This window comes from Lycorma delicatula, chromosome 6, assembly GCF_047948215.1.
Source record: "Lycorma delicatula isolate Av1 chromosome 6, ASM4794821v1, whole genome shotgun sequence".
NCBI classification, from domain to species: domain Eukaryota; kingdom Metazoa; phylum Arthropoda; class Insecta; order Hemiptera; family Fulgoridae; genus Lycorma; species Lycorma delicatula.
The window spans coordinates 128,551,112-128,578,432 of NC_134460.1; the positions used below are offsets into that span (position 1 = coordinate 128,551,112).

Consider the following 27,321-nt stretch of genomic DNA (forward strand, 5'->3'; position numbering starts at 1 on the left):
CAATGAACAGACTACAACTAATGTGAAGTTCAAAAACCAACACACAACAAAATAATTAATAAATAAATGAATAGAATACCTTCAAATGTAAAGCTGTAAGAAGCAATCTCTAAATATTATGCTAAAAAGTTAAAAAGATAGTTATAACAGTAGTGATACAGTCTCTTTCAGAATTCTTTGTTTGTTAAATCAAAATTGTGATTCTTATTGCTATTAATAAGATACCTTTTTAAGAAAACAATTTTGGATATAACAGCTCTTAAAAACAAAACTATTAATGTTTCTCATCGTTATTACTATTTGTTTTCCTTTCAGTATTTGAGGTATTACAGTTTGATATTATTAAAGTCATGACAGCAGAAATTCAGAATGGAAGAGTTGTGAGGTTTGATCCAAGAGATGACAAAGAGCCAAGATCAAAGTTATGTAAGTAAGATACAACTGTAACGTTAGAATGTGCACTAAAATAATTAAACTGATTACTAAACCATTATAATAATAATAATACCTTATTATAACAATAACATAGACAACGTTTTTAGTAGCAAAAGGTAGGAAATACTTTCATCCATTTTACCGCCAATCCTTTACCTTTCTCTTTAAATATTATTTTATTTCATGGCTGTTTAAAGCTATATTTGACAACAAGCAAATTTAATACACCATCTGCTATCAATAAATTTGAAGTAAACATCATTATAAACCTAACATAAAAAAAATAATAAAAACCTTTATGTTAATGTAAAATAATTGTATTTTTACAGGTTGTGAGGTTGTGATTTGTTACCTAAATTAAGGGATATCAATCTTATTAAAATAAAACACTTTCTTTATAGAACATTATTTATGCTTTCTAACATTTTTAACTATTACATTTGCTACCAGTTTAAAATAAATCTCAGTTCCTTAGAACTTATCAATCTGCTTTAACAGAAAAGGTAAAAATTTTGTGCATAAAAATACACATCTTTTAACTGTCATGAAATGCAGATAATTAAACTTTAAATAACAACAGCAATAATCTTTTTCTTAATGCACTAGTTAATAGGCAACTAGTAAACTAGACAACATAGTCAACTAGTCAACATAGACAATTAGATATAGCTTTATATCTTTCTTTACAATATTATTTACTATTGAAACAGCTGCAAGTGATTAATTTAAAACATACTGTAATTTCTATGAACTAAGTCTTCAGAAAATTTGTTGAAGGTTAATTCAAGTTCACATGCTGTAACAACATTCACTCAACTTGTTATAATATTTTCAAAAGTATATTACACTTAAGAAAAGTAAAAAAAAAATTTAATGATTACAGTTTTCAAAAAGTAGTTCATGTGATAATATAGTATTGTAGTAGCTCTGATGAAAATTTTTCATTTCTATTTTACTATTACGCTTTATAAAAAATTATGATAGTATAAAATGATTAGAATAAATTAGTCATTAGGCAATGGTTTCCGAATGTCTAGATTGAATGAGCTAATTATAATTTTGCCATCAGTACATGATGGGCTCAAAAAGAATAAACTCTATTCCTCCATGATACAGCAAATTTTGTTAAATTTATTAATAACATTGAACATTTTATGCAGAAATTTATAATTATTTTTAAAACACAAACAGCAGCCAGTATATATTTTATTTTATCATTTTTTATTATTTTTCTGGAGAAAACTATAGATTTGTTCTTTTCATTTACTTCTTCTGTAACTAAAAATGCCTTTTATATCAAATCTTCTGTTGTATTTGTCAACTGCCTCCAGTTAACCAACTGATGTTTTTCTATGTTTTAGCTTACAGCTAGACTCTGACAGATAATAAAAGAACATTGAATTCATCACAATCTATGCTGGATAATTATACCTAATATTTTTGGTTTAAATAATAATTTTTCTGATATATATCAATAATGTACTTATATGAAAAAAAACTTTAAGAACCAAATTAAAAATCAGCCTATCAGAAACTATTATCATAAATGACTAATGACAGTAGACTTTTTTTGAACTAACTTGATTGAAACAGATACCATTCTGGTCAGGAAAGAAAATTGTGAAATCTTGTAATACTATAACAATTACCAATTTCATAAACATTTTTAATATTGAAAAAAAAATAAGAATAACATAATTTATTGTTAATTCTTGGTTCAGCTTTTGTATATAAGCATATGTAAGGGATTAAGGTTGCTGCTTTATTTGATAATCATCTTAGCTCCATGCTGAGCTAACATTTTAGATAACCTATGTATCCAAATGAACTCCTTAGACAAATGTTTGCTGGAGAGGGCTATCTTGTTCCTATTTATACAAATAAAAGTCAGTTTTAATATAATAAAAATTAAATAATTCTGAAATGCATGTAATAAATCATATTAAAGCCACAATTAAATTATGAAGAAATAGTTTGATATCAAATTGCCTCAGTTGTATTTAATTGTTTGTTTAAGATTTCAGTTTCACTTATTTATTTATTGATCATTTATAAAAATTTTATAAAGTATAAATTTGCTCATAAATTTCAGTTTTAACGGAAAATTGACATTACTTATTTTTTTGTAGTACGTACTGCACTGTAGAATAGTGCCACAAAGTACGAAGCTCTGCACTTGACGACTAACACTAATTACAAAGTTCTTCATGATCATCATAAAAAACTGTGATAAAAGATTTTAGCAGGTTTACCAAATGATATAGTATAATCATCATCATACGTCTGATTTTGTTTTGCTTTTTGTATTTTTATAACAAAAAGTGAAAGAAAAAATGTATTATTTAAAAATTTTCATAACTTTTTGAATCGGCAGCACATCATGAAATGTAATGTATCATATAAACCCAATGATGTTCGTATCATGCAGTCTGGTATATTTTTCAAATACATAGATTAAAAGTATAAGAGAAACTCAGTTCAAGGAAAGTCTACTAAATTGATTAATAACATAAATTAGTAATTAAAATAATTAATAATATATAAATAATTTACTAATTGTTGTAATAACAGATAACAATGACAGCAACTGTAATGGTGATGGTGGTGATTATAACAGCGCGGGTGATGGTTGCAGTGATAACGGTGATGGTTGTAGGGGTGATAACAACAGCAATAGTAATTAGTAGTAATAATATAATAGCAATTAAAAAATGCCAGTTTTTTTAACTAATAATTTAATACCTAATTTTATCCTAATACCCTTGCTTATTCATCTGAATGTTTAAAACAACTCACTTTCTCCTTCAGAGAAGATCAAAAAAAGAATTACCATATTTATTCGAGTACCCCTCGCACTTTTTTTCTTGGAATTGGAGAGAAAAAATAAGGGTACGGGGCTTACTTGAAACATAGCCTTTAGCCAGGATAATTTACGTAAAGTAAATGTTTTCTTAGAAGTACCTAAATTCAATCACATAAATATAGTTACATTAGGGTTTCGTCTATCAATACCGGATGTCGCTTATACAGAATACATCCTTAATTATTAACATCCTGTTCATATTATCGATAGGAACGAAGTTAAGGTATTTTTATAAAACTGTTCATTCTGTATAGGCTGCATCCGGTTCTAATGACACTACAGTTACAGTTATCAGTTACCCATCGTCGTCTTGACTATTCGCCATAGTCATTGTGCTGTTTGTATATGTGGACGGTTATGTGCATTTTATCTGTTTAGTTTATCTTGTAAAATTTAATACGGTGATTTAATTTAATAACGGCATTAAAATGAGTACAAAAGGACAGTGTCTATGATATTTTACAGTAAATGAAAAACTGCGCATTATAGAAGAGGCTGAAAAAATTGGAAATCGGGTGGCAGGAAGAAAATTTGACGTAGATGAAAGCTGCATTTGAGACTGGCGTAAGAAGAAACAACTTCTGGTGAAAGGCGCTGGTAATAAAAGGGATTTTTCGTGGCTGAAAACCAACATACACTTACATAAAAAAAAAATTGTATGACTTTATTATGGAAAAAAGGAAATGCGGTTATGCTGTAACGACAGAAATGTGTCAATCATATGCTCGTTAAATCGCTAAATCATTGAATAAAGTTGATTTTAAAGCAAGCTGTGGATGGATAACACAATTTTTTGCATGAAATGATTTGTCAATAAGATGAAAGACGACCATTTTTCAACGACTTCCAGGCGCTTATGAACAAAAAACATTACATTTTCACAAATATATAATAAATCTTAGAAAAGATAAAGGCTATTTGCCTTCTCAAATAGGAAATGCTGATCAAACCCCTGTATATTTTTAAAGGCCATTTGACAAAACCGTAAACAAAAAAGGTGAAAAAAGTGTTACGATTCGCACTGGTGGTAATAAAAAACAAAGGTGTAGTGTTATGCTTTGCATTACTTCTGATGGATCAAAATTACCTCCATACATTGCTTTTAAAAGAATAACTCTTCCTACCATACAGGTAAATGGAGTTATTATCAGAGCACAGGAATCAGGTTTGATGGACGAAACCTTAATTTTAGATTGGATCAGGTGTGTATGGCATTAGCGATCAAGAGATTTACTTAATAAAAAAAATACCGGTGTGCTAGTAATGGATAGTTATTGGGGGCATACGACTGATGAAGTGAAAAACATTTTAAAAAGGGGTATGACAGATCAAGTAATAATTCCAGGCGGACTGACATCTCTATTGCAACCACTAGATGTCTGGATTAATAAACCGTTCAAATCTGCATTAAAACAACTGTGCAGTAAATGGATGTCTGATGAAAATTTCTTTCTCACGCCTACAGGAAGAATCAAACGCCCAGATTTTCACCAAGTTTGTGTTTGGATAAAAGATGCTTGGGAAGGTATTTCCATGGAATTAGTAAGGAAAAGTTTTAAAAAATGCGGAATATCTAATGAACTTGATGGTAGTGATCACCTTTGGCAGAGTGACATGGAGACTAATGGTAACTCTTCTACAGACATTGACAGTGACGTTTAATTAAAAATAAAATCCCATATTATAAAGTGTATTGAAATGATCCTTTTCAACATGATACTTTCTTTTCGTTTTACTGGCCTACCGATTCTGAACTAAACTAGTACTTACGGTAATTAATGTAATATTAATATTGTAATTTAAATGAACGAATTCAATGCTTTACTTTCTGAATATTTTCGTATTTACATATTTTTTTATCATATCTGTTGCACTTTAAAATACCAGTATATACTCAATTTTTTTTTTTAGATTTTCGGTCCGGAAAATCGAGGTGCAGGGCTTATTGGGTTAATGGGGGGTACTCGAATAAATACGGTATTTTAAAATGTAATAAATGCATTAAAATTTTAATTGTTACATGAGAATTTTTTTTCCTTTTTTTGGAAAAAATTGAATCCTTTGAAAATAATTAAATAAAAACTACAAGTAGTAATGTATTTATTTAATTGTTCACATATTATGTCATTTATTAGAATTAATACAGTAAATTATTCTGATTCTTTGTCAACTTCATATAAAAATTGTAATCAAAGAATTTACACCTACTAAAAACAATGATCCAAAAAGAATGAAAACAATGCCTTTCTAAAGAAAGATTATGATTCAATAGTTCTGATGCCAGCAGATAGATAATGTTCAGTAAGAAAAAAGTACAAGTCAACATTTGAATGGGCAAGAATAAAAATACGAACCAGTCAATACTTGGCTGTTTGTAGAGTATTATTTACAGGAAAAGCAGAATTTATAAAGCAGAATGAATAAAAAATGAGGAAGAAAAAGGTATTAAATTATTTGTTTACAATTACTTATTTTTAATGCAAAATACATTACAAGAGTAAAACAGAAGATTGCTAACTTTAAAAAAATAATGTTAGTACACTTTTTCAGAAACCTATGTCAGTAGTCTTTTTTTTTCAATTGTATGTATTGTTATATTATATTTCCCATAGATATATGGGAAACTTTGTCATTAAAAAAAAACTACAACTATATAAACCTAATTTAAAAACTACAAAAAAGATATGCTTTCTAATGGTAATCTTTTTTTTTGTTGAAATTGGTACCAAATAATAAGCAAATAAGCGTAACACATTACTACTAATTCATAATTTTACATTAATTCATAAAAAATAGAAATTAAAAAGAATTGAAAAAGAGTATATTGATATTTAGTGGATTTAAGTCTGCTTTATTTTTTATTGTTTTAATTTAAAATATGGGTAAGCCTACAAGAAATGTTACTCCTATAAAAAGAGATTAAAAGAAAATGTAAATAATGAAAATGCTGCATTTTTTTTTTTAAATAAGGAAAGACATGAAAACAAATATAGTAAAGAAATATCTTCTAATTGTGAGTGTGAGATTATGCATTTTATCTTCATTCCCTAGTAAAAACAATTTAATCAAATTGTGTTTAATAAATTTTTAGTATTGTTTTAAAAATAGTAATTTGGTTTAACTATATAAAGTAGAATAAGGAAAATTCAATTGGAATAAAGAAAATATACTTTGCATTTCATATTACACATGTGTGTTTTTCTTCATGTATTTAAGAATTGAAAAAGAAACAAACAACATATGTCTCATAATATTTAGAAATTATCCACTCTTTTATGTTTTTAAGTAAAAACGTATTTATCACTTTACCATATTCAAAAAAACATCTCTGCACTAATTTTTATTCATTTGCTTTTTCCCTCTATTTATTAAATGCTCCTTGTGTGCCCATCTGCAATAATAAATAAAATGTATATTTTAATAAAATAAGGATTAAGCTTTTTGCTAATTTTGTTTATTTATCAATTTGAAAAATCAACATGATATCAATTTCTTTATCAATATCAATAAATAAGCAATGTTATTCTTAAACTGCACGTTTTCCTTATTAGGTTACAGCAATTGGTAGCCAGGTTCACAGAAAAAACATGTACATAATATTTAGAAATTATTCGTACACAATTTCATTATTTAATCAGTAGCTAATGTTTTTATTTAAGATTGTGCTTACTGATCAGTTCGACTAGTCCTGAAACAGTATCATTGACTAAACTAGAACATTCAATAATATGAACTCTAAAAAAAACTATTTGTTTGGCTGGATTTCATTTTGAACCATTCATCCAGTCAGTTGGTTGATGAGTCATTAACACAGACTGAATAAATATTTGAATAATATGAGGAATAAACATCTGACAACATTTTTATGAGAAAACATAAAATTTCCTCTCTATGAGAAACAGAGACAACTGGTGAGAATTATACATTCACACAACCACAATATAAATAATCAATAATCATTATAACAAACATGTATGTCTCCCTTCAACATTTAAAATTCTTCTTCAATAATTCATATTTGGTGAGATAATGGTCGTCTAAACACTATAAATTCAAGTTTTCTTCAACAAAACCCTCATCATATTTCTTTTGTACATTTGTTGGTTACATCGTCACGCATATGTACAATGATGTAACATGTATCCATACAACATGCAAGTGTACATGCAAACTAACACATTTATCAGCCAATTACACTAAAGAACTCAATACAGTAAAACATCTTGGACAGGTGTAATGGCTACCTATGTATGTCAACAAACATTTATACAAAATTGCCAACATTTTCAGTAAAGAAGATTCATTAACTCTGAAAAAAGAGCAAAATACACTTGTATACAGAATATTGGCCCAACTCAGCTTTATTGTTTTCTGTTTAGCTTCCAGAACCACTGCAAGATATTACTTCAGAAGATGATATGTATGAATGTAAATGAAGTGTAGTCTTGTACAGTCTCAGGTCGATCATTACTGAGATGTGTGGTTAATTGAAACCCAACCACCAAAGAACACCGGTATCCACAATCTAGTAATCAAATTCGTATAAAAGTAACTGCCTTTACTAGGATTTAAGCCTTAGAACTCTTGACTTCGAAATCAGCTGATTTGCGATGATTAGTTAACCACTAGACCAGCCCAGCAGGCTTGGCCTAGCTCACCTGAGAAACAGTTTCTTCCATCAACCCAGGTGTATACAATTAAACTAAAGTGATTGCACTATATTCTGATTAAACAGATGACATGTACAATCATTTATAAAAAAGAAATATTTATAAGATCACAAAGAATACAGAATCAATGTTTGCAAATCACCACATTGAAACATACACACATTCAAAAACATAAAAAGGAAAATGCAAATTTTACATGGTACAGATGGAAACCAAGATCTTAACACACTGAATATAACATGAAATAACATGAAATGACTGAATAACATGAAATTTGTAAAAATCTAGATTTGACACAAATGTATTAAATAAATATAGATCTAAAAGGCTTCAGTTGTAAATGTTTAATAACTTTTAAGTGGTATTATGTTGTTGGTTGAATATTATTACAAATTATATTGTGTCGAATTATCTTCACTTTGATTTACTAAACTGACACTACTTTTCAAGACTATGTTTAAACAAATATACTTTTTTAAAGGCATTTTAACTACGAAAGAGCTCTGAAACAGGTTTTGTTGTTAATGTGAATAACAATTGTGATGTTTCATATTCATGACTGATGTGAACCATTATTTATGATTTTATCAAGATGCAACCTAGTAGCAGTATATGTTAGAAAGTATTTTTATCTTATTTGATGTCTTACATTTTTTTCTATTTTATTAAAGCTTTTATAATACACTACAGCTTTGTCACACTAATAGGATGTTGGACAGATGAGTTATACTCTTTCATCTGATGAAATACAGCAATATGAAAGCACTTATAACCTAGAGAAAAGAGATAAGACAATAGAAAAATGAATGATATTTAAAATATTTGTTAATGTTTCACATATTTTTTTCCTAGTAATTATATAATAGACTAAAATGTAAATGTATATTTTTATATTAGGTCGGAAGGAGACAATAGCAACAATGCCAAGTGTATTCGGTTCAGACAGTGATGCACTACAGTTTCCAACCTCATATTTTGAACAAGTATTTATTCTTCTAACTAGAATGTTAAAACAAAAATGGAGAAATAGTGTAAGTATAAAATGGAGAAATAAGTTTTATAAAATGCTCTGATTAATTCAAATATGTCTGTAGTGTAGCTTAAACATATTTGAAGAATATGCTATAGCATAGTTTTAAAAATCTATACTTTTAACTCATATCTGTAAACCATATTAGCAGAACTGAAAGATAAGATACTGAAATTTCAATTGTTAAAACAGTTTAAGAGAACAATTTGCTGTCAACATTAAATTATGTTTGTAATATATATCACTTTAAGCTATCCCAGTTACAGCTTCTTTTTTTTTTTTAACATCCCCAAGGCAACTGGTCCCTGCTGGTTAGAATAAATCGGTTGCCTCAGGATGTTGTGGCAGCAGCCTGTCCCCCTAGTTTGGCCCAACCCATAGGCCACCCACCGGAGTCCCCCTGGATTACAAGGACATCCTGACTCTCTCTTCTGGGCAGCCAAAATGCTCCTCCTCAGGGAGGCTATCCATCCTCATTCATATCCTACTAGGATCCAGGCATGCCCTCTCGCTCCGCAAGGGTCCCCCATGCCATCATTAGAAACATCCCGACTCACCTGCTCATGCATGCAGGCAAGCCAGGATGTCCTAGACAAGGGGGGCTGTCTACCTGTCCCTACACGCTGCCACGTTTTGGATGTTTTTTCCACTCTGGCATTCCAGAGAAAGACACACACAGTCACAAAAACAACAATCCACAATAAATATAAATATGAAAACTGAATAATATAAAACTAAATGTATTTTGATTCAGATAATATATGTATAAATGTATTTTGATTATTTAATATATTAATCATTTATTATCTTACATATCATTTAAATTATCAAAATACAAAATACAGTAAACACAAGAAAGTAAATCATGAAAAAGAAATTAAAACACCAGACATAATACAAGAACACAATATAAATCATAATATATAATTCATAGTCATAATCTTAAAAAGGGGGAGTCATCCTCCCCCTTCTGGGTTTTGGGTTACTATGCAAGCAGCTGACTTAGCCACCTCGATCCATCCTTCCTGAGAGCGGAGCATGTAGCCTATGACCATATCAAGCGTGATCACCACTAAGAGCTGAGACCGGAAGGTGTGATGCTATGTATCAGCAGAGCCACAATACCGGCATGCTGCAAACTCCCTGCACGGAACCTCGCCAGATAGGAACCAAAATTTCTATTCCCAGTTAGGAACTGAGAGAAGCAGAAGTCAACCTCCTCCCCGCATTGCCGTCCCACCCAGTCCTTCATCTCCTGGATAAAGCACCTGGTCCAGCTGCCCACCTCCTCTGCCAGCGAGATAGTATCCTTCCTTTCGCCTCCTGTGCATATAGTCTGGCAAAATGGAGGCCTCTCTCCACCATCAGTAGTTGGTGGAAATTACACCTTCTTTCATAACTGATACATACATTCATTATTATTCATAAATACTATGTATATATATATATATATATATATATATATATATATATATATATCACACACTGGAGCTGTGAGTGGTTGATGAATCTATGATCTCACAGGATTTAACAGCATCCTGTGCAAATTACAGCTAGTCTTTCACCTATGGATTCACCTAATTTTGTTCATTATATTCATCTGGTTATTTACTAGTTTCATTAAGAATTCTCTTAAGGAATTAGAAGCATACATTTCAAATATTCTATGTTCTAACTGTATTTCAATTGTAATGAAATTTCAGGCAATCAGCATTCAAGGATTGATTACAACTGTTTATTAGTTTTATTTGGTTTTAACTGTCAGTTTTGTAATGGATGATATTGTTTTAACTTCGTTCATCCAATAACCTTCAATTTGGTATAGCGATTTTGGCTATTTGATAAAGGATATGAGCATTAGTTTAGACAAAACTCAGTGGAATCAGAACTTAAACCATGATAATAATAAATCAAGACAACCAGTAAGTAATAGGTAATAAGAGAAAATCCAAAGTAATTAAACCTTTAACTTGGATTTGAGCAAGGTTTAATATAGTCTTATCAATGACAATATCAACCAACAGATTAAGGTAGTGAGAAGTATGTCCCAGCATTATTAATTATATAGTGCAATTAGCCAAGATTCATTCTCAAAATAAGTTATTAAAACTGTCTTAATAAAACAGTTATCAAGTAAATGCAAATTCATTTAACACATTTATGTTCACTTCTGTTTCAGACGGCATTGAGCTTACAATTAATTCATCATATATTCTCAGGAATTGTAATTGGAGCAATATTTCTCGGAGTTGGTAATAATGCCTCCAAACCATTTGAAAATTTTAAATTCGTCCTCTGTGTTGCTGTATTTTTCATGTACACTCATGTGATTACACACATATTAACATGTAAGTTGTTTAAAAATAAATATTAAAATAATACATAATAATAATAAATCTGATTAAGATGGTAATAATTTTGAAAAACATATCAGTTACTTATGATACACAGTAATTGCATAGCTTTAAAGGTCAGTGTCATTCATTTAATATATCTTTCTGATGAAATTTTACTTGCCAGAAGTAAGGTTACCATTAGAAAGTGCATAAACCAATAACTACAGCAATTTAATTTGTTATTAATCATGGGATGCAAATGTATAAACCAGCAGAAGTGGTGGTGTAGAAATAAAAATAAAAAAAATTAGTACGTACAAATTGATGACATAAAGCCTATTGAATAAATGTTAAAAAACATTATTCTTATAATTTAGTTGAGAGATATTTGTACTATTACAATTCTGATGAATCTATTATAAGTTTTTCTTTTTAAAATTTATAAATATCTGACTTTGCATAAAATAATAAACATACACAATAAATAAACAGAAAACGCTGCAAAACAATACTTGTAAATATGAATATGTTTGATATTTCACTAACAGCATAAGTATAAATAAATAAAAAAAATTACTGTGCTGTACTGTGCAATAATACACAACAACAAAAGCATGAATACAATATTTATTAAAAAAAAATTCAATTTTGTTACAGTAGTTTGTGAGGATTAGATGCAAATTGTCTAACTACAGTTTCAACTACTTGCTCCTAGTTAGCAAAAACCCATTGTCAGTGATTGCTTAACATAATTAAACTATTTAATCTGTTTTCACCAATGGTGCTTCTTGGCCATGTTTTAATTTGACGAAGGGAGCTAAATGAACATTCAATAGTACTTTTGCAGAGCTGTGAAAGCAATATCAGCAGAGCCTTTCTAATAGTTGGAAAAAATGATTCGCACTTTTTTAAAACCTTAATTATGTTTGGCATTTTCTGAACCTCATTCCACATTTTTAACCACAATTACTTTTCTCCTTTAATGCCTTCTAAATTGTAAAAAATTGCATATGATGAAGTACTTTTAACTCCATTCCTTTAGTGAAACATCTCTCATGTTATTCGGATGGAAATTTATCAAAGGGGATTTGTCTGCAGAAAATCTGACTTCTAAATATGATATGATGGAATCCAAGTAAGCAACTATTTATTATCTTCCCCAAAATTTGGATGGATTTTTAGCTGGATGATTGCTTCTATGCTTCTATCAGCCAGCAGTGTGAGTGGCAGTTATATCAACATTTAAATACATTCCAATGTCATCTGCTTCTTTTAAAATGGCAGTTGTGATGTTCTCTTAATCTTCCCGATGAACTTGTAGCATGTCAAGAATAGTTTGAATGTGCTGGTTGGCTTTGACTATCTCAAATGTCTTCAATTGAAGTGCATTTGCTATGGGTTCCAGTATAGTGGAATACTTAGCAATTAATGCTTTTGGCAATATAAATGAAGATCTGTACACTGCTCCATTTCCTTCTTCAACTAAGGTCTCTAATGCATTTATAATATCAATGAAGTGAATCTTAAAAATACAGATACTCTTGTCTCCAACCATCTAGTCTCACGCAATTTGGGAATGCTAACAATAAGCTTGTGTCCTAAAACAGACTCACGAAAAAATGTTATCTCTTTCATAGTTCCAACGCAGTTTCAAATTTATGGAATAATGCTTGAGATGTTCATGACAAAGTTAAGCTTGTGTGAAGAGTGGAAGCAGAAGACTTTTTTGTACTTTGTCTCAAGATTGCCTGCACACTCTCTTCTTTCTAAGAATTGGTGTAACATTCATCAAAACCTAACCCAACACTTATCAACACTCGACACTTGTCAGGGTCGACATAAGTACAAATTTTAAGTTACATGATTTTAAAGTAAGAGCTGCACTTAAGTAAATTTACGGTACATGGACAACAAGTTTAAAAAAAACATGTTATATTTGTCACTTTAGGCTACTTACCAAAAAATGTTCTAATATCCATTTGTTATAATAAAGTAGATGGCACGTTATTCATTCTAGAGCTTTGTTAACGTAATAAAACTTTGGCATATAATATTATAATGTAAAAATAATCCATTACAATAATAACACAAAAAATAAATTACCTTCATTCAATTTCACACATACTAGAACATTAATTAATATTTTACAGATACTGCCAAATTAGCAGAATTATGATTTCAAATGTTAGTCTATGCTAAGAAATCTTGTTATCAAAAACCAACAATAGCTGGGGATGTTAAATTAATTTTTAAAATAAACAAATTAAATTAAATGTATAATTGGTTTATTCAAACACAATCAAAATTAAACCCTTTCTATATATAATCTATGTATCAAATTTGAATTCAAACTTCAAACTGATCGATTGAAATTTTATCACTTGCATATTACTTAATGACAAAGAGGGTCACTGAAAAAAATCGTTTTTGTGTATGTCTATAATTCACTGTTTTTAATTTCTAATTTAATCAAGTGCAAAATAACTGATTTATTATTTTTCTTTTTACAGTACCAAATGAAGTGAAATTATTGAAACGAGAATACTTCAATAGATGGTATGGGCTGAAAGCTCATTTTACTGCTCACACACTTCACACAATACCAACCACAGTAAGCAATATGTAATATTAAATAAGAAGATAGAATTGTACTTTATTATAAGTAAATGTTATGAATACTAATTCATCAAATTGCCAAAATTTCAAATAATTTGAACCTACTAATGTATCCACAGTTCAAAATAAAGATATAAATTATTACACAATTAACAGAGAAAATATTACAGTTCTCACTGCAATCTTGTAGCGCACTGAATAAAAGTTCTAATATTCATCGAAAAAATGTTAACTAATGGTTAATAGTAAATATATATCAATACTGATAACAATAAGAAATAAAAAAAAAATTCTGTTTTAAACCAATAGAACCCCCCCCACCCTTTAAATAACCTGATATTTATAAATTTACAAATACTTAATATAAAATTACAATAAACAAAAATGATTAATTTCCCTAAAGAGTTGAAACAATTAAATACATTTTTCTATGTAAACAATCAGTTTCATTTTTTTAAGACTATGACACATGTAAAACACTTTCTGTTACTTTTACACAGATCTGAATATTAGATTGTGGATACCAGTGTTCTTTGGTGATAGGGTTTCAATTAACCACGCATCTCATCTCAGAAATATCGACCTGAGACTGTAGAAGACTACACTTCATTTACATTCATATATATCCAATGAAGTAATAACTTATGGTGGTTCTGGAGGCTAAACAGAAAAAGAGAGAAGTACAAAAAGACCAATCAAGGTTGTTTTCTCTGAAAGTAATGATGTTCACTGTATAGCCAGTCCATTATAGTGAATAGATTGAATGTGTCTTTTAAGGGAAAGCATCATATACATTTTAGTGGGCTTGGTATAGTGATATACAATAATAGTTTAATTAGCTCAGTGATGAAGACAATGGAATATCATTTAAATCCTCAGTTTAGACATCAAATATGGCAAGGGACATGTTTTTCCTAATATTTAATATTTGTGTATTATGTTAGGGAGTGACTTGTATTTCATATTCAATCATCTACAACCATTTGCTTATGGTGCCAACACTCATACACATAGAAATGAAACATGTATTCTAACTCCAATTAATTTCATGGAACCTACAAACTAAGGATTTATCTAATCTTTAATTTAATAACGTAATAAATTATTTAATATTTCCAAAACAATGCTAACTTCTATGTTATACATCGCATGCAATCTATCACTGCCCTGAATGAAGATAGTTCTTTATAAAAGTCAAACATTGATATATATATTTTTTTCAATTTGTACTGATGTAATATATAGTTATATGGTAGTGTAATGTGACAAAGAAGTTAAACACTTGACTTTCTAAGTTGAATGCCAGCAGATCTAAGGCCTGTAATCACTTATATACTTTAATTCTATTTTTCAACCCTTATCTCCTGACTTACATTTACAGTTGATTTCTAATTAACAACTATTACAGGTTTAGTGAATTGGAATATGACAAAGCTACAAGTATGCAATGTCATTCACAAACCGAATATGATTTAAAAATATACAAATTACAATTCCAACCAACAATGTAATTAATTATTACGTTTCAGAAGTTATTTTTCCATCTTCAGGAACATCTGAAGATAACAAGTGAGATGCTTTTATAGACTAGATGAACAAATGTGTGACTTATTTTATAACATGACGATTGATTTTACATTTATGGAAATTTATTTTATTTTTGCTTTAATATACATCAAATTAACATGTGAAGTGAATAATTACATAAAAGTTTATCATTTGTTCCTGAAGATGGAAAAATAACTTCTGAAAGCGCTAGAATATAATAATCATTTACATTGATTGGTAAGTGGAATTATAATTTATACATTATTATATTACATATACCAACAGGTCATGTTAAATAAAATTATTCTAAGAGATTTGTTCAAACCAAGTAAAGATGGACTGAATAATTTATACACTTTTAGTTCATTATTAAAGTAATTAATTTTTTCTTTTTTCTTATCATTTCAGGTATCGTTAACCATGATATTCAATTTCATTGTTTATTTTATGGCTGATGAACCACTAGAAGTAGGCAGGTTTCTGTGGTTTTCTTCTTTTGCAGTTGGTACAGCACTAGTAGCAGAAGGTCTGGGAGTACTTATAGGCTCCAATTTTAATTGTACTGTAAGTATTAAGTGCTTTGGTATTATGTAACTTAAGTATACATAAATCCAGTTTTCCTTCTTAACCTCAAATTTCTGTACAGTTCAGTATAAAAAGTTCCTCCTAATTGAAATGTAAGAAATGCCTAACAGTGTGTTTAAGAATAATTAATGTTTTGTTGAACAGACTTCTCCCAAGGTATTTTTATCCATTGTACATATGAATAGTTTCTAGATGTTAAAAACAATCATAAGTTCTGGGAAAATACATATTTCTTACTGATATTCTTCTACCTGCATACTGCAAGCAGTTTTATTCAGGCAGAATTATGTAGTTTTAGTAATCATGCAGCAAGAAATACACTAATGTTTTCATAATCATTTCATGTTCTAATGGAATAGTGATGATTCTTACTAAGTCTTACCACCTGCAGATTTGATTCAGTGCCAGTATTCATAACATAATATCAATTTATATATCTATTATACATCATGTTTTAGGAATGATTTGTCTTTTTTTCCACCTGTTCACAAACTGATTTCTTGCCTAAAGAATTCATGCTTTTGAACTTCCCTTTTAGAAGTTTTTGAACTGAATGGCATTAAAAAATTGAAAAAAAAATTTATCTGTTTTTTTTTTATAACTTTCAATTGCTACGTGCTGTTTTTAACCAATTTTTATAATGTTAACAATGATTAGAAATTGGAATCTGGTTATAAAGTGACCATGGTAATGCAATTGTAGAATGAAGTGGTAATATAAAAATGTACAGTAATTAGTAATGAAAACACAGAGAATAATTATCATTTCACTCAAGCAATGAATTTATAGAATACGACTATTTGTTGGATAATTAGAAACAACTAAAATAATTACTTCAGATAATAAAAGCTACTACAATTGCAATTTAGATTATTTATAGCAATAAAAGTATTGCATCTGGGCAACTTAGATTAAAATGTAATTTAATTTCTTCATTCATTATCTATGTAATGCTTTATTACGTGATTGACTGGATAATTATTTTTATAATTATAAATAATATACAGCATAACATATAATGATGATGTGTCAGTATAAAAGGACCTGAATTTAATTGCAGAACCAAATTTTATTATACTTATTTTATTATTATTATATTTGTATACTATCACCTCATTAAGAAAAAAATAATATAAGACATTTTTTAATTGTTGTGTATTTGTAATAATTTTTTTCAGTGGAATTTTATTGTGATAACATTCACTGTTAAAAATTTGTAAAAGGTAAACAATATTAAAAAATTCGGTGGAAATAGCTGAAGCAAAGAGAATTTACAAATGAAGGTGTTCTCAACATAGTTATTGCTAGGTTCTCTGAATAAGATGGAACTCACCTACTTAATTTTATAGAGGAGTTTTATGATCTAATGATGGAACATGCATTCACAAAGTCCAAGTGCAAATTATGCTTCACAATTATGTGGTGCATTCTGTTCTTTCAGCATTAGGTTGGTTGCTCTGCAGGTTTGTTGAGTGTTGCTCAGTAATACGAGGTTTGTAAATCAAGTAATGAAACAGAAATGAGTAATACTAATTATGAGCAACATTATGCAATCAAGTTTTGTGCTAAACTCAGTGAGAAAGCTACTGAAACTTTTTCAGAATTGAAAAAGGATGTATGTAGATGAGCTCTGTCACAAGCCCAAGTTTTTAGGTGGTTTAAAGCATTTTCAGATGGCTGGGATTCCGTTGCGGATGATCCATGCTCTGGAAGACCATTAACGTCAAAAAGTGAAGACAATGTTGAGCAAATCAGACTTGATACGGTACGACTGGCGATTAGCTGTCAGAAAGATTACAGAACAATTGTATTTGTACAATACCACAGCCCATCAAATTTTGACAAACGAATTGGACATGAAAAAAGTTTGTGCAAAATTGGTCCCAAAAAACCTCACTGTTGAACAGAAAAACAACAGGGTGGAAGTGTGCCACAATCTTCTAGGGTGAATTGAAACTGAACCTGATTTTCTAAAAAATGTTATTACTGGTGATGAATCTTGGATATTTGAGTACAACCCAGAAAAAACCCCAGAGCAAGGAGTGGCACACTTCAGACTTACCATCCCAAAAAAGCAAAAATGAGCTCAAAAATCAAAATCATGTTAATTTGTTTCTTTGATAGTAATGGCAATGTCCATAAGGAGTTTTTGCCTACAGAACAGACTGTAAATCGATATATTTACCGAGAAATTCTTGAAAGACTGCGGAAAAGAGTTGCCCGTGTGAGACCAGCGATCAAAGACAACTGGATGTTGCATCATGACAATGCACCTTGTCACACTGCACTCTCAATTAATGTGTTTTTGGCAACACATTCCTGTGTTTCTCAACCACCTTATTCACCTGACTTGAGTCCCTGCGACTTTTTACTGTTCCCGACTTTAAAAAACACCTCAAAGGACACCATTTTGGAACAGTCGAAAACAAAAAAAAATGTAACCAACCAGCTGAAGGATATTCTGTTTTCTGAGTTCCAACATTGTTATGAAGAGTGGGAAAACCGTTTGCAGCATTGCATGGCTTCCCAAGGAACTATTTCAAGGGTGATAGACTCCATGTATTATTGGATTGTAAATAAAGAATTTTTCTGAACCAGTCTCATTACTTTATTTACAGACCTCGTAAACCAAGATATCAGTTGTTGAGTTGTGATTAAACACACTTCGTTTTGTTTGTTGGAATCAATATTTGCGAAAAACGTAATGATTCTTGTGATGATTTTTATACATGCTAGTAATGTCTATGTAGTAAATGATGTTTATTCTATTCTATAACTATTTCTTTTGTATCAGATTTCAAGTTTTGCAAAAAAAACCACAAATTATTAATTTCTTTTATTAGTTTATTCAACTTATAATGAACAAATTTCCACTGTATTACTTTAATTTGATAACTGAAACATTAAAAAAAACTATTTAATCATTATAAGAACAAAACCTACAACTTTCTGATCAGTAAAACATTTGTTTTAATATAAATTTAGCCTACAGAAAATTTCTGGTCATCAACTGACAGGTGTAGTGCCTCATGATTACTAGTCCAACTCTAACTTGAGATTGAAGAAATTTAATTGTATTCACTTCATTTATTAATACCGAATATGATTTAAAAATGTTTGAAACAAATACTTGGTATAATATCACAAAGTAATGAGTTTGTAAACACAATTTTTAATTTTTCTCTTGAAAAATATTGTAGGAAAATATGGTGTTTTATTTCTTAAATATTCATCTTGTAAAGTATAATAAAAATACAAAATTAGGCTAAGGAGATTTTCAGCCAGCTCATAATTTCCTTCTCTGGAGGGTATGGATGTTTTAAATCATAGGCCTCTGCAAGTTCATTTATTTTATCAAATACAACTTTATTACACCCTTTGTTAACTGTTGGGCACTAAAAAGTTGAAAATCTATTTCCTGACAACACCATTGTATTACTTAAAATTCCATTATATTATTTAGCAAATTACATTTCTGCTGGCCTGCTTAAATATAATGAACTGAATTACCCAAGTAATTCTTTCAAATTTTTAGCTGGCAAATCAATTATTGTAAATAACCAGTTCATCAAATTTTACAACACCTAGACATGTGAAAGATATATGATGGAGAGGAATGTGAAATATTGGCAACCCATTGATTCAGTTTCACTTTCTCAATAACAAAAAAAAAATAGTAATTTAAAAAAGTTCTTAAATTACTTTTTCTTTGAAACAACTAAAAAAAAAAGATTGAACATTATTAATTACAAGCATTTTGAAAGTGTTGTCCGGTCATTATAATGTGCCAATTTTCATGAAAAAATATTTGGTCTTACTTTTGAATTACTAGATTTCAATTTACATGTCATCTCTTTACACTTAACATTTTCTCTGCTGTTAAGATAGTTAAAATGATTAGAAAAGGATTTTTTTATTCTCCTTGTTTGTGAACATCAGGAAAATGGGAAAAACAAATTGATTTCATTATTTTCAACAATTTATAAAGTAAGAGTCAAGGAAACTATTAAGTCAACTATAAATTAAAATTTATATTTATAAACTTTATTACGGTCTCTTGGTGATAGAATAATATATGATGGGCTTAAAACAACATGAGTCTTATCAATAATAAATTGAGAGTTTTTTAAGTTAAATGTGATTATCCTAGTATGTGAATAACATACTAGGATAATACTAAGGGGATTATGCATATAAATGCATAATCCCCTTGATAATTCTATAAATTTTGCTGTAATAAGTCAACAGTTACTTTCATTAATTAAACAATAAGAAAAATAAAGAACCTACTTATTAATTAATGAAAACTAAGGATAAAGTATTTAACCCTACTTTATTTCAATAAAATTCATTTGAAATTAGTGATAAATAAATATAACCATAAAATATAACTTTTAAAATAATTTAAACAAGCGATGTGTTCTAAAAGACAAAGACCATCTTACAATGAAAAAGTAAGTTTTTATACATTACCATAGAATGCTGTGCAAACACAAAACCATACATATTAAGTTTACCTTTTGTTCTCTCAAAAGGTTACATTAAAATCATGTTTTTGATGCATAAATAACTTTTTACAAAATATTTAATACAATAAAAATAAAAGCATTAAATTCTAAAATATTTAATACAATAAAAATAAAAGCATTAAATTCTATCAGATTAATATTTTTACAACTTTTAATTTACATTTCTTGCAGAACATATCTGAATAAAAAACTTATTTCATTACACTATACTATAATTTCAAATTAATGGCTGAATAACAATCCAATCAGTTAAATTACATCAGTATATTAAAAAAAGTACTTGATAAGTTACTCATAATGGAAGTAGAATATTTTTAAAGCACTGAATGATTGACTTAAAGATCAATGAAGCAAATCTTATTTTAAAACATATAAGGGAGAAAAAATGTTAGTCTTAGTCATAATACTATTATGATGTATATTAATTAAATATATGTTTCTACAATGTTTTACATTACACAAAGGTTTTTGTAATAATTTTACTCCAATGACTTTACCTTGTAAACTAAATTTCAATCCAAATATTAAAGAAATTGAATGTAAAAGGAAAAACAGCACATTTATACTTTTCAGGACAAAAGAATTGTATTTGAATTTGTAATGGTTAATATGGAACTGTCTATAAATATTGATATTTAACATGATTATGAAATACATTGAATCAAAATTATCAAGGAATTATTATTCTAATTCTTTAATTTTATTATAATTTCCTCCTCATAAATTATTTAAATTATACTATACAACTGGGAATTATTGCATCTAAAAAATCTGATAATGTAATATTTTTTGCCTCTTGGATAAAACAGTAAACTAATCCTATAATTTTATGGTTCCACACAACAGCTAATCTCAAAAGTGTCCTGAAAATTAGTTGAGTGAGAAAAGGATATAATGCAGACTGTCTGAACTACATTTAATAAATGTATATTAATATCTAATTAATATACTGTCAATGTTCAAGCTCAAAGTAGTCAGAAAAAATGCAATGTTTCAATGATGTAGTAGAGGATTGCATTTGTATTAATATTTTACGAGAGCTGTCTTACAGAACTACCTACTACTGTAAGACTTGACTGAAATTCACTGTTATATATGCTGTTAATCAAAATTTGACTAATATTTATAAGTAGTATTAGGACTGGCAGTAGTCATATACTTGTATACTAAACCTATGGCAGTACTTGTAAATTATTTTATCCATATTAAGAACCTTATGTATAATATAAATCTGAATTTAATGTACATTAGAAATAGTGGGTGTCTGAGAATTATCTGAATAACTCTGGTATTGATTAAACAATTTATTTATTAAGATACAAAAAAACAGGCTGCATGAATTTAGAAACATTAAAACTGCAAGTTTTTTTTACCAGTAATCAAATACATTAAATGTGTGCTGCATTAGTATTCACGAAATATCCAAACGGTAATTTCATGTCACGTTCGTTGTAACATATCCACATCTATGAGTTCAAATGAGTTAACAATCCTCTCCTTATGGTCATCAATATTCATTTCATAAGTTTTTTGTACATTATCCTTGATGTAAAAATCACATGGAGTTATATCCTGTGGTTAAGGTGGCCAAGCAATCCAGTGATTTGGGAATGTGTTGTTAAGGGATTCACACATTAACAAATCCCAATGTGGCGGCACTCAGTCTCATTGGAATATGATTTCGGGTTGTAAATCTTCAAGCCGAGGATAAACAAATCTTTCTAAAAAGTCCAGATGGATGTTCGCATTAACTGCTGATTCCACAAAGAAAAATGGTCCAATCATACGATAATGAAGCAGAACACTCCAAACGGTTCAGGTTCTCTGATCCTCATATTCAAACATTTCACTTTTCCACACGTGAAATGTAGCCGTGTCAGAAAACAACTTTTTTAAGTTAACAATTATTATTTTCAATCATTTCCACAGTAAATTCCTTTCTACCAGTATGATCTTATGGTATAATATATAGTAAGTAATATTTGTAATTTATAAGGATGCAATTTTAATCGTTTCTTCAAAACATCAAGAATGGTAGATTGTGGAAGATTTAACTTGCAGGCTGCAACTCAAGAGTTCACTTCCCCGGGTTGCGAACAAAAGACTGACAAATGATTTCAATTTTTTCATGATATTTTGAGCCTTATGTTTAACACTTGTCAGTTTCTTTAAATTTAATCATACCATGAATGAATACTTGTCTAGAGGGTGGTTATAATTTATACACAGTTATAAAATTGTGTCTGACTTTGTTTAAGTAAACCATTCTCTGCATTGTGCTTTCATGCAATTAGGTATCCAATTGCAGCGCTATCTAGTATTTGTCAAGGGAAACTTTATGAATTACCTGTTAGAGTCCAACCATTAATTAATAGGACTACTACTTTTTCCTAATAAGACGTCAAAGCTGTTCAGATAATTCTCACACATCCAGTGCTTAAAAGGATTGTGTCCTTCAAAATATGCTTAAATATATCCATAATTTTTATATTATTTTACCAAATCAATCTATCAAATTATATAAATGTATGTTTTTCACAGAACGGAGCTGTAGTTGGACCATCAATAATGGCATCTATACTTATGGTGTCAATACATGGAATGGGTTATGGATTATATATAACACAATTTATGCAAAATATAATGAAACTGAGTTTTCTAAGATTTTCATTGGTTGGAATGATTACATGTTTGTACCAAAATGGAAGAGCCCCACTGGAATGTAAGGATGAAATACACCCATACTGTCACTACAAAGATCCATATATGTTAGTTCGAGATTTGGGAATGGCCAAACAAAACATAGTAAATCAAATATTTGGTCTTATTGGATACCTGTTATTGTTTAGACTGGTTGCTTTTCTTTCACTTAGATATAACTTAACTCTAGATTTTCGCAGTCATGTGTTTGGTTATGCAAAAAAAATGTTTAAGAGAAAATAAAATATCATATACACTGTGTACCTGAAGACTCAATTTTTATACATATATTTTGTCTTATTCACAAGACATAGCACGTAAATTAAGGAATTATAAATACTTTTTATAATTATTAATAAATTATTTAACTATTTAAAATAATGTAATTTATTTCTTATATCCCATCCTTCATTCCTTTCTAGTTACCGTGCAATTGTTTCTTCTACCTATCCACATTAGGTTATCCAACCAGTTGGTGTATCTGTTCCACTCTATAAATTCCTCAGTTTGTTTTTCAACATATTGTTCTCATATTATTCTAAATAAAATGAAAACAATACCCTTGATAATTTTTCTACCTTATTTTTAATTTCAGCTTCCAAGCTGTTAACAAAGTTAGATTCTGTGATCCAGTGTTTATAAAATTTCATTTCTATGCTTTATTAAAAAATTCAATCTTGTGTTGCAGAAAATAATTTTAATCTTATTCAGAGTGCTATTAAAGGCTAAAATCAAGTTTCTTGTTCTTTCAGGAAGCACCTATTTTTGTTTAAAGAGATTAGATTAAGGAAGGATCTTTGTAAGTTTAGGGCAATAAGGTAACTAGATCAATGAATTGTGTCTTAATTTGGCCAGCTTGGATGGTAAGTTGTATATGGACATACCCTTCCTTCAAACCCCTTGAGAGCCGTTTTCCTTCACAAGGGTCCATACAATTTAAGAAAAAAAAAACTGACTTCAAAAATCAGGAAAAATGCTAGTAAACACAATTTTTGTAACAGCTTTGTATTTTTAAAAATTCAATAGTTTCTTAATGAAACATTTTATAAAATTTTTAACAATTTCTAAAAATCTTGATTTCTGAATAATAGTGCAGTTATATAGTAGCAATAAATGTTCAGGATCTAAACAGCATACAAAATAGTAAACAGATTAATATGAAAGTAGTTGTAATTCAACAAATCAATGTGATAATGGTATGGTATAATGGGTAAAAACTCATCAAACTTTTTGCCAAAAGTACTGACTGAGAATACACACAACTATGAGAAGTGGAACAAAAAATAAGTTACACCCTTGTCGTGTTCTTGTATTGAAAGGTTTATATTAATGTCTTGTGATGGCAGCAGTGGTTGTGTTTCTTCACGCTCCTCCAGAAGCAATTCTGTACGACATTCATACATGTGTAGTGTCGTTGTCAATATGGAGTGTCCTCTAGGTTTCATCCAGCATAGAAGTGCATTCAGTAGTCCAATTTTTGCAGGCAAAAAATTACAATTGTGAAATTCATCGCCAAATTGTTGAGAATGTAATGTCAAGCCCCATGATCACAAAATGGTTCCAAATGTTCAGAAACAGAAGAACAAATGTGAGTGACACATACGATGGGAGCCCAGCACGGAGCATGCTGAGTGTCCTTCAACTGCAAACATGACAGATAACATGAATGAAATGATCTTGAGTAACCGGCGCATTAAATTTAGAGAGATTGCAAGTGAACTTAAAATCAGTTATGGTAGTGTTTGCAATTTTTCATGATCAGCTTGGTTACTGTAAGATGTGTGCCATATATCTGTTGACTGACAACCACCAACATCAATGTTTTGCATCTGTTCTTTCTTTTCTTCAACATATTCTGGGATTGGTCCACAGTTTTTGAAACAAATCATCACAGGGAATGAGAGCTGGGTGCTTTATTACACTCCCGATACTTAACGAGCATCACATGAATGGAGACATAAAAATTTACCACAGCCAAAAAAAAGTGAAAACATCCCCACATGTTCGAACGGTTATGCTGATAGTCTTTTTCGATTCTAAGGGAGTTGTTTACAATGAATTTATGCCCCAAGGAACAACAATCAATGCTAAATCTAACTGTGAGACTAAAAAAAATTGTGTAAAGCCATTAAAGATTGAAGACTGAGAGATGAGGTTGTTTTTCTTCACAATGCTACCCCTCATTCAGCTCATGTGGCAAAGGAGTTACTGCAAAAATTCAAGTCGCAAGTGTGGTCTCACCTGCCTTACAGCTGTGACCTAGCACCCTGCGACTACCACCTCTTTGGTTCTCTCCAGCAAGACCTGGGAGGGGGGCTTTTTGCTAATGATGATGAACTTAAGAAAGTGGTCCTTAAATGGTTGAAGGAAATAGGACAAAATTCTTATGAGAGTGAAATTGAAAACTTGTCAAAATAAAGAGAAAATACAAAATAAGTCTATTAGATCACATGTCCTCCCAAAATTTAAAAGTTATAAATCAATCTTCACTAATTAATAGCTTCAGGTTAATGAGCCAACATGGCATTCTTCCATGCTGCTCGATGTTCATAAGTTTGTGAAACTTGCTTAATTACAATACAGTTCATCATTGATAAATCATCACATTTTCTTTTTCTTTTCTGTTGCCGCAGAGTATATTTATTTTCATGTAAATCTAACGCGTAAGTTAGAAGAGAGGAACAGCTATTCCCATAAATGACCAATTATAACATCACTCCAACAAGTGTTTATTGTTTGAAATATATAAAAATGCAGTGTCAGTTGCAATGTAAATATTAAGTGTGATAATAGTTTAAATCTGTGGTTTCCAAAGTGTGCCGTGGCACATTGGTGAAACATGAGTTTCTTTCAGGGGCGTCACACAATTTTACTTCCAATATCAATTCAATGTAATAGGACACAAATTCTTGCGGAGCTGGGGCAACCATTAAGTTACTGTTTGTGGAAGTCTCTATAAATGCTAACTAGATGATGCAATACTATCAATTGTCTCAGTACTTCCTCCTATTATCTATTACTTTGCGTTTACATAAATAAATGCTTGTATTAAATTAGTATTTGGAGCTTTTGAAGTATTACTGAACAGTGTTGTGATTAAGTCAAATGAAGTTTTCAAAGTATTTTTTCTAATATGCATTTCTAAAAATGGATTGGTCTTTACTAACAACAATAAGTGTTGTAAAAGTTAAAATAAAGAAGGCATGTAAACAACCAGTGGAGAGTGTAGAAGTTAAAAATCAGGAATGATGAGGAATTATGAAGATGGACAATCATTGGATGGCCTTGGATTATATACACTCAGCGCCCTGACATCATATAGAATGTTCTCAGAAAAAATTATTTAATAATAAATTTGTAACAACTGCTATTCAAAATAGGAGCTATATAAGTATGTGGTCTCCTATCAGGTTTACACTTTACTAAGTGGTCTACCACAGTAGGTAACCTATTGTGACAAGGTTAACAAGCATTAGGTTATGTTGACGACCTAATGATTCCATGTACTTAACTTAGTACAATATCTTCATAACCTAATGCTCGCTGTTTAACTAACATTAAATATACAAATTATGTACGGCTCAAATTATATGCCTGGCAGGAATGTAAAGCTTTCAAACTTTTTGGTTTCATTTTTTTTTATATCACAATGGTATATCACATACTAAAGTAGCAGCTCAAAATATTTAACATAAATTTGCATAGCCATTATTGCTCTGGTCAAACAAAAATATGCAGTCCAGTTATCTAATTCAAAACTAGACAAACAATTAGATAAGACAGAATGTTTATTCATTTATCTATGAAATTAAATAATAAAATTATGACACCAAATGTTTCATTTGCATGCTAGTAGAATCAGTCAATGAAAAATAATATTATTTTGATTATGAAAGACATAATATTACAATTAGAAAGAGTTAACAAAAAATAATTAAGATAAAATAAACATTTTTTTGGGGGTCTCTACAGGAATCAAAATCCTGTTACATACAATATCTACACAGAT

General features: G+C 29.6%; 1 protein-coding gene across 4 annotated transcripts in view; it reads left to right on the forward strand.

Annotated features, from left to right (window-relative positions):
• The window catches only part of LOC142326216 (ATP-binding cassette subfamily G member 4-like), a 278,942-nt gene extending 255,249 nt beyond the window's left edge, over positions 1–23,693 (forward strand). For 2 of the 4 annotated variants that reach the window (XM_075368505.1, XM_075368501.1), the window contains 7 exons: positions 316–426; positions 3,007–3,111; positions 8,866–8,999; positions 11,178–11,346; positions 13,845–13,945; positions 15,907–16,062; positions 23,154–23,693. In XM_075368505.1, coding sequence (XP_075224620.1) covers positions 316–426; positions 3,007–3,111; positions 8,866–8,999; positions 11,178–11,346; positions 13,845–13,945; positions 15,907–16,062; positions 23,154–23,555 — 1,178 coding nt within the window. In that variant the 3' untranslated portion in view covers positions 23,556–23,693. The remainder of the gene's footprint in view (positions 1–315; positions 427–3,006; positions 3,112–8,865; positions 9,000–11,177; positions 11,347–13,844; positions 13,946–15,906; positions 16,063–23,153) is intronic. The other 2 variants (XM_075368502.1, XM_075368504.1) reach the window with 2 other exon arrangements.
• Positions 23,694–27,321: the final 3,628 nt, after the last annotated feature.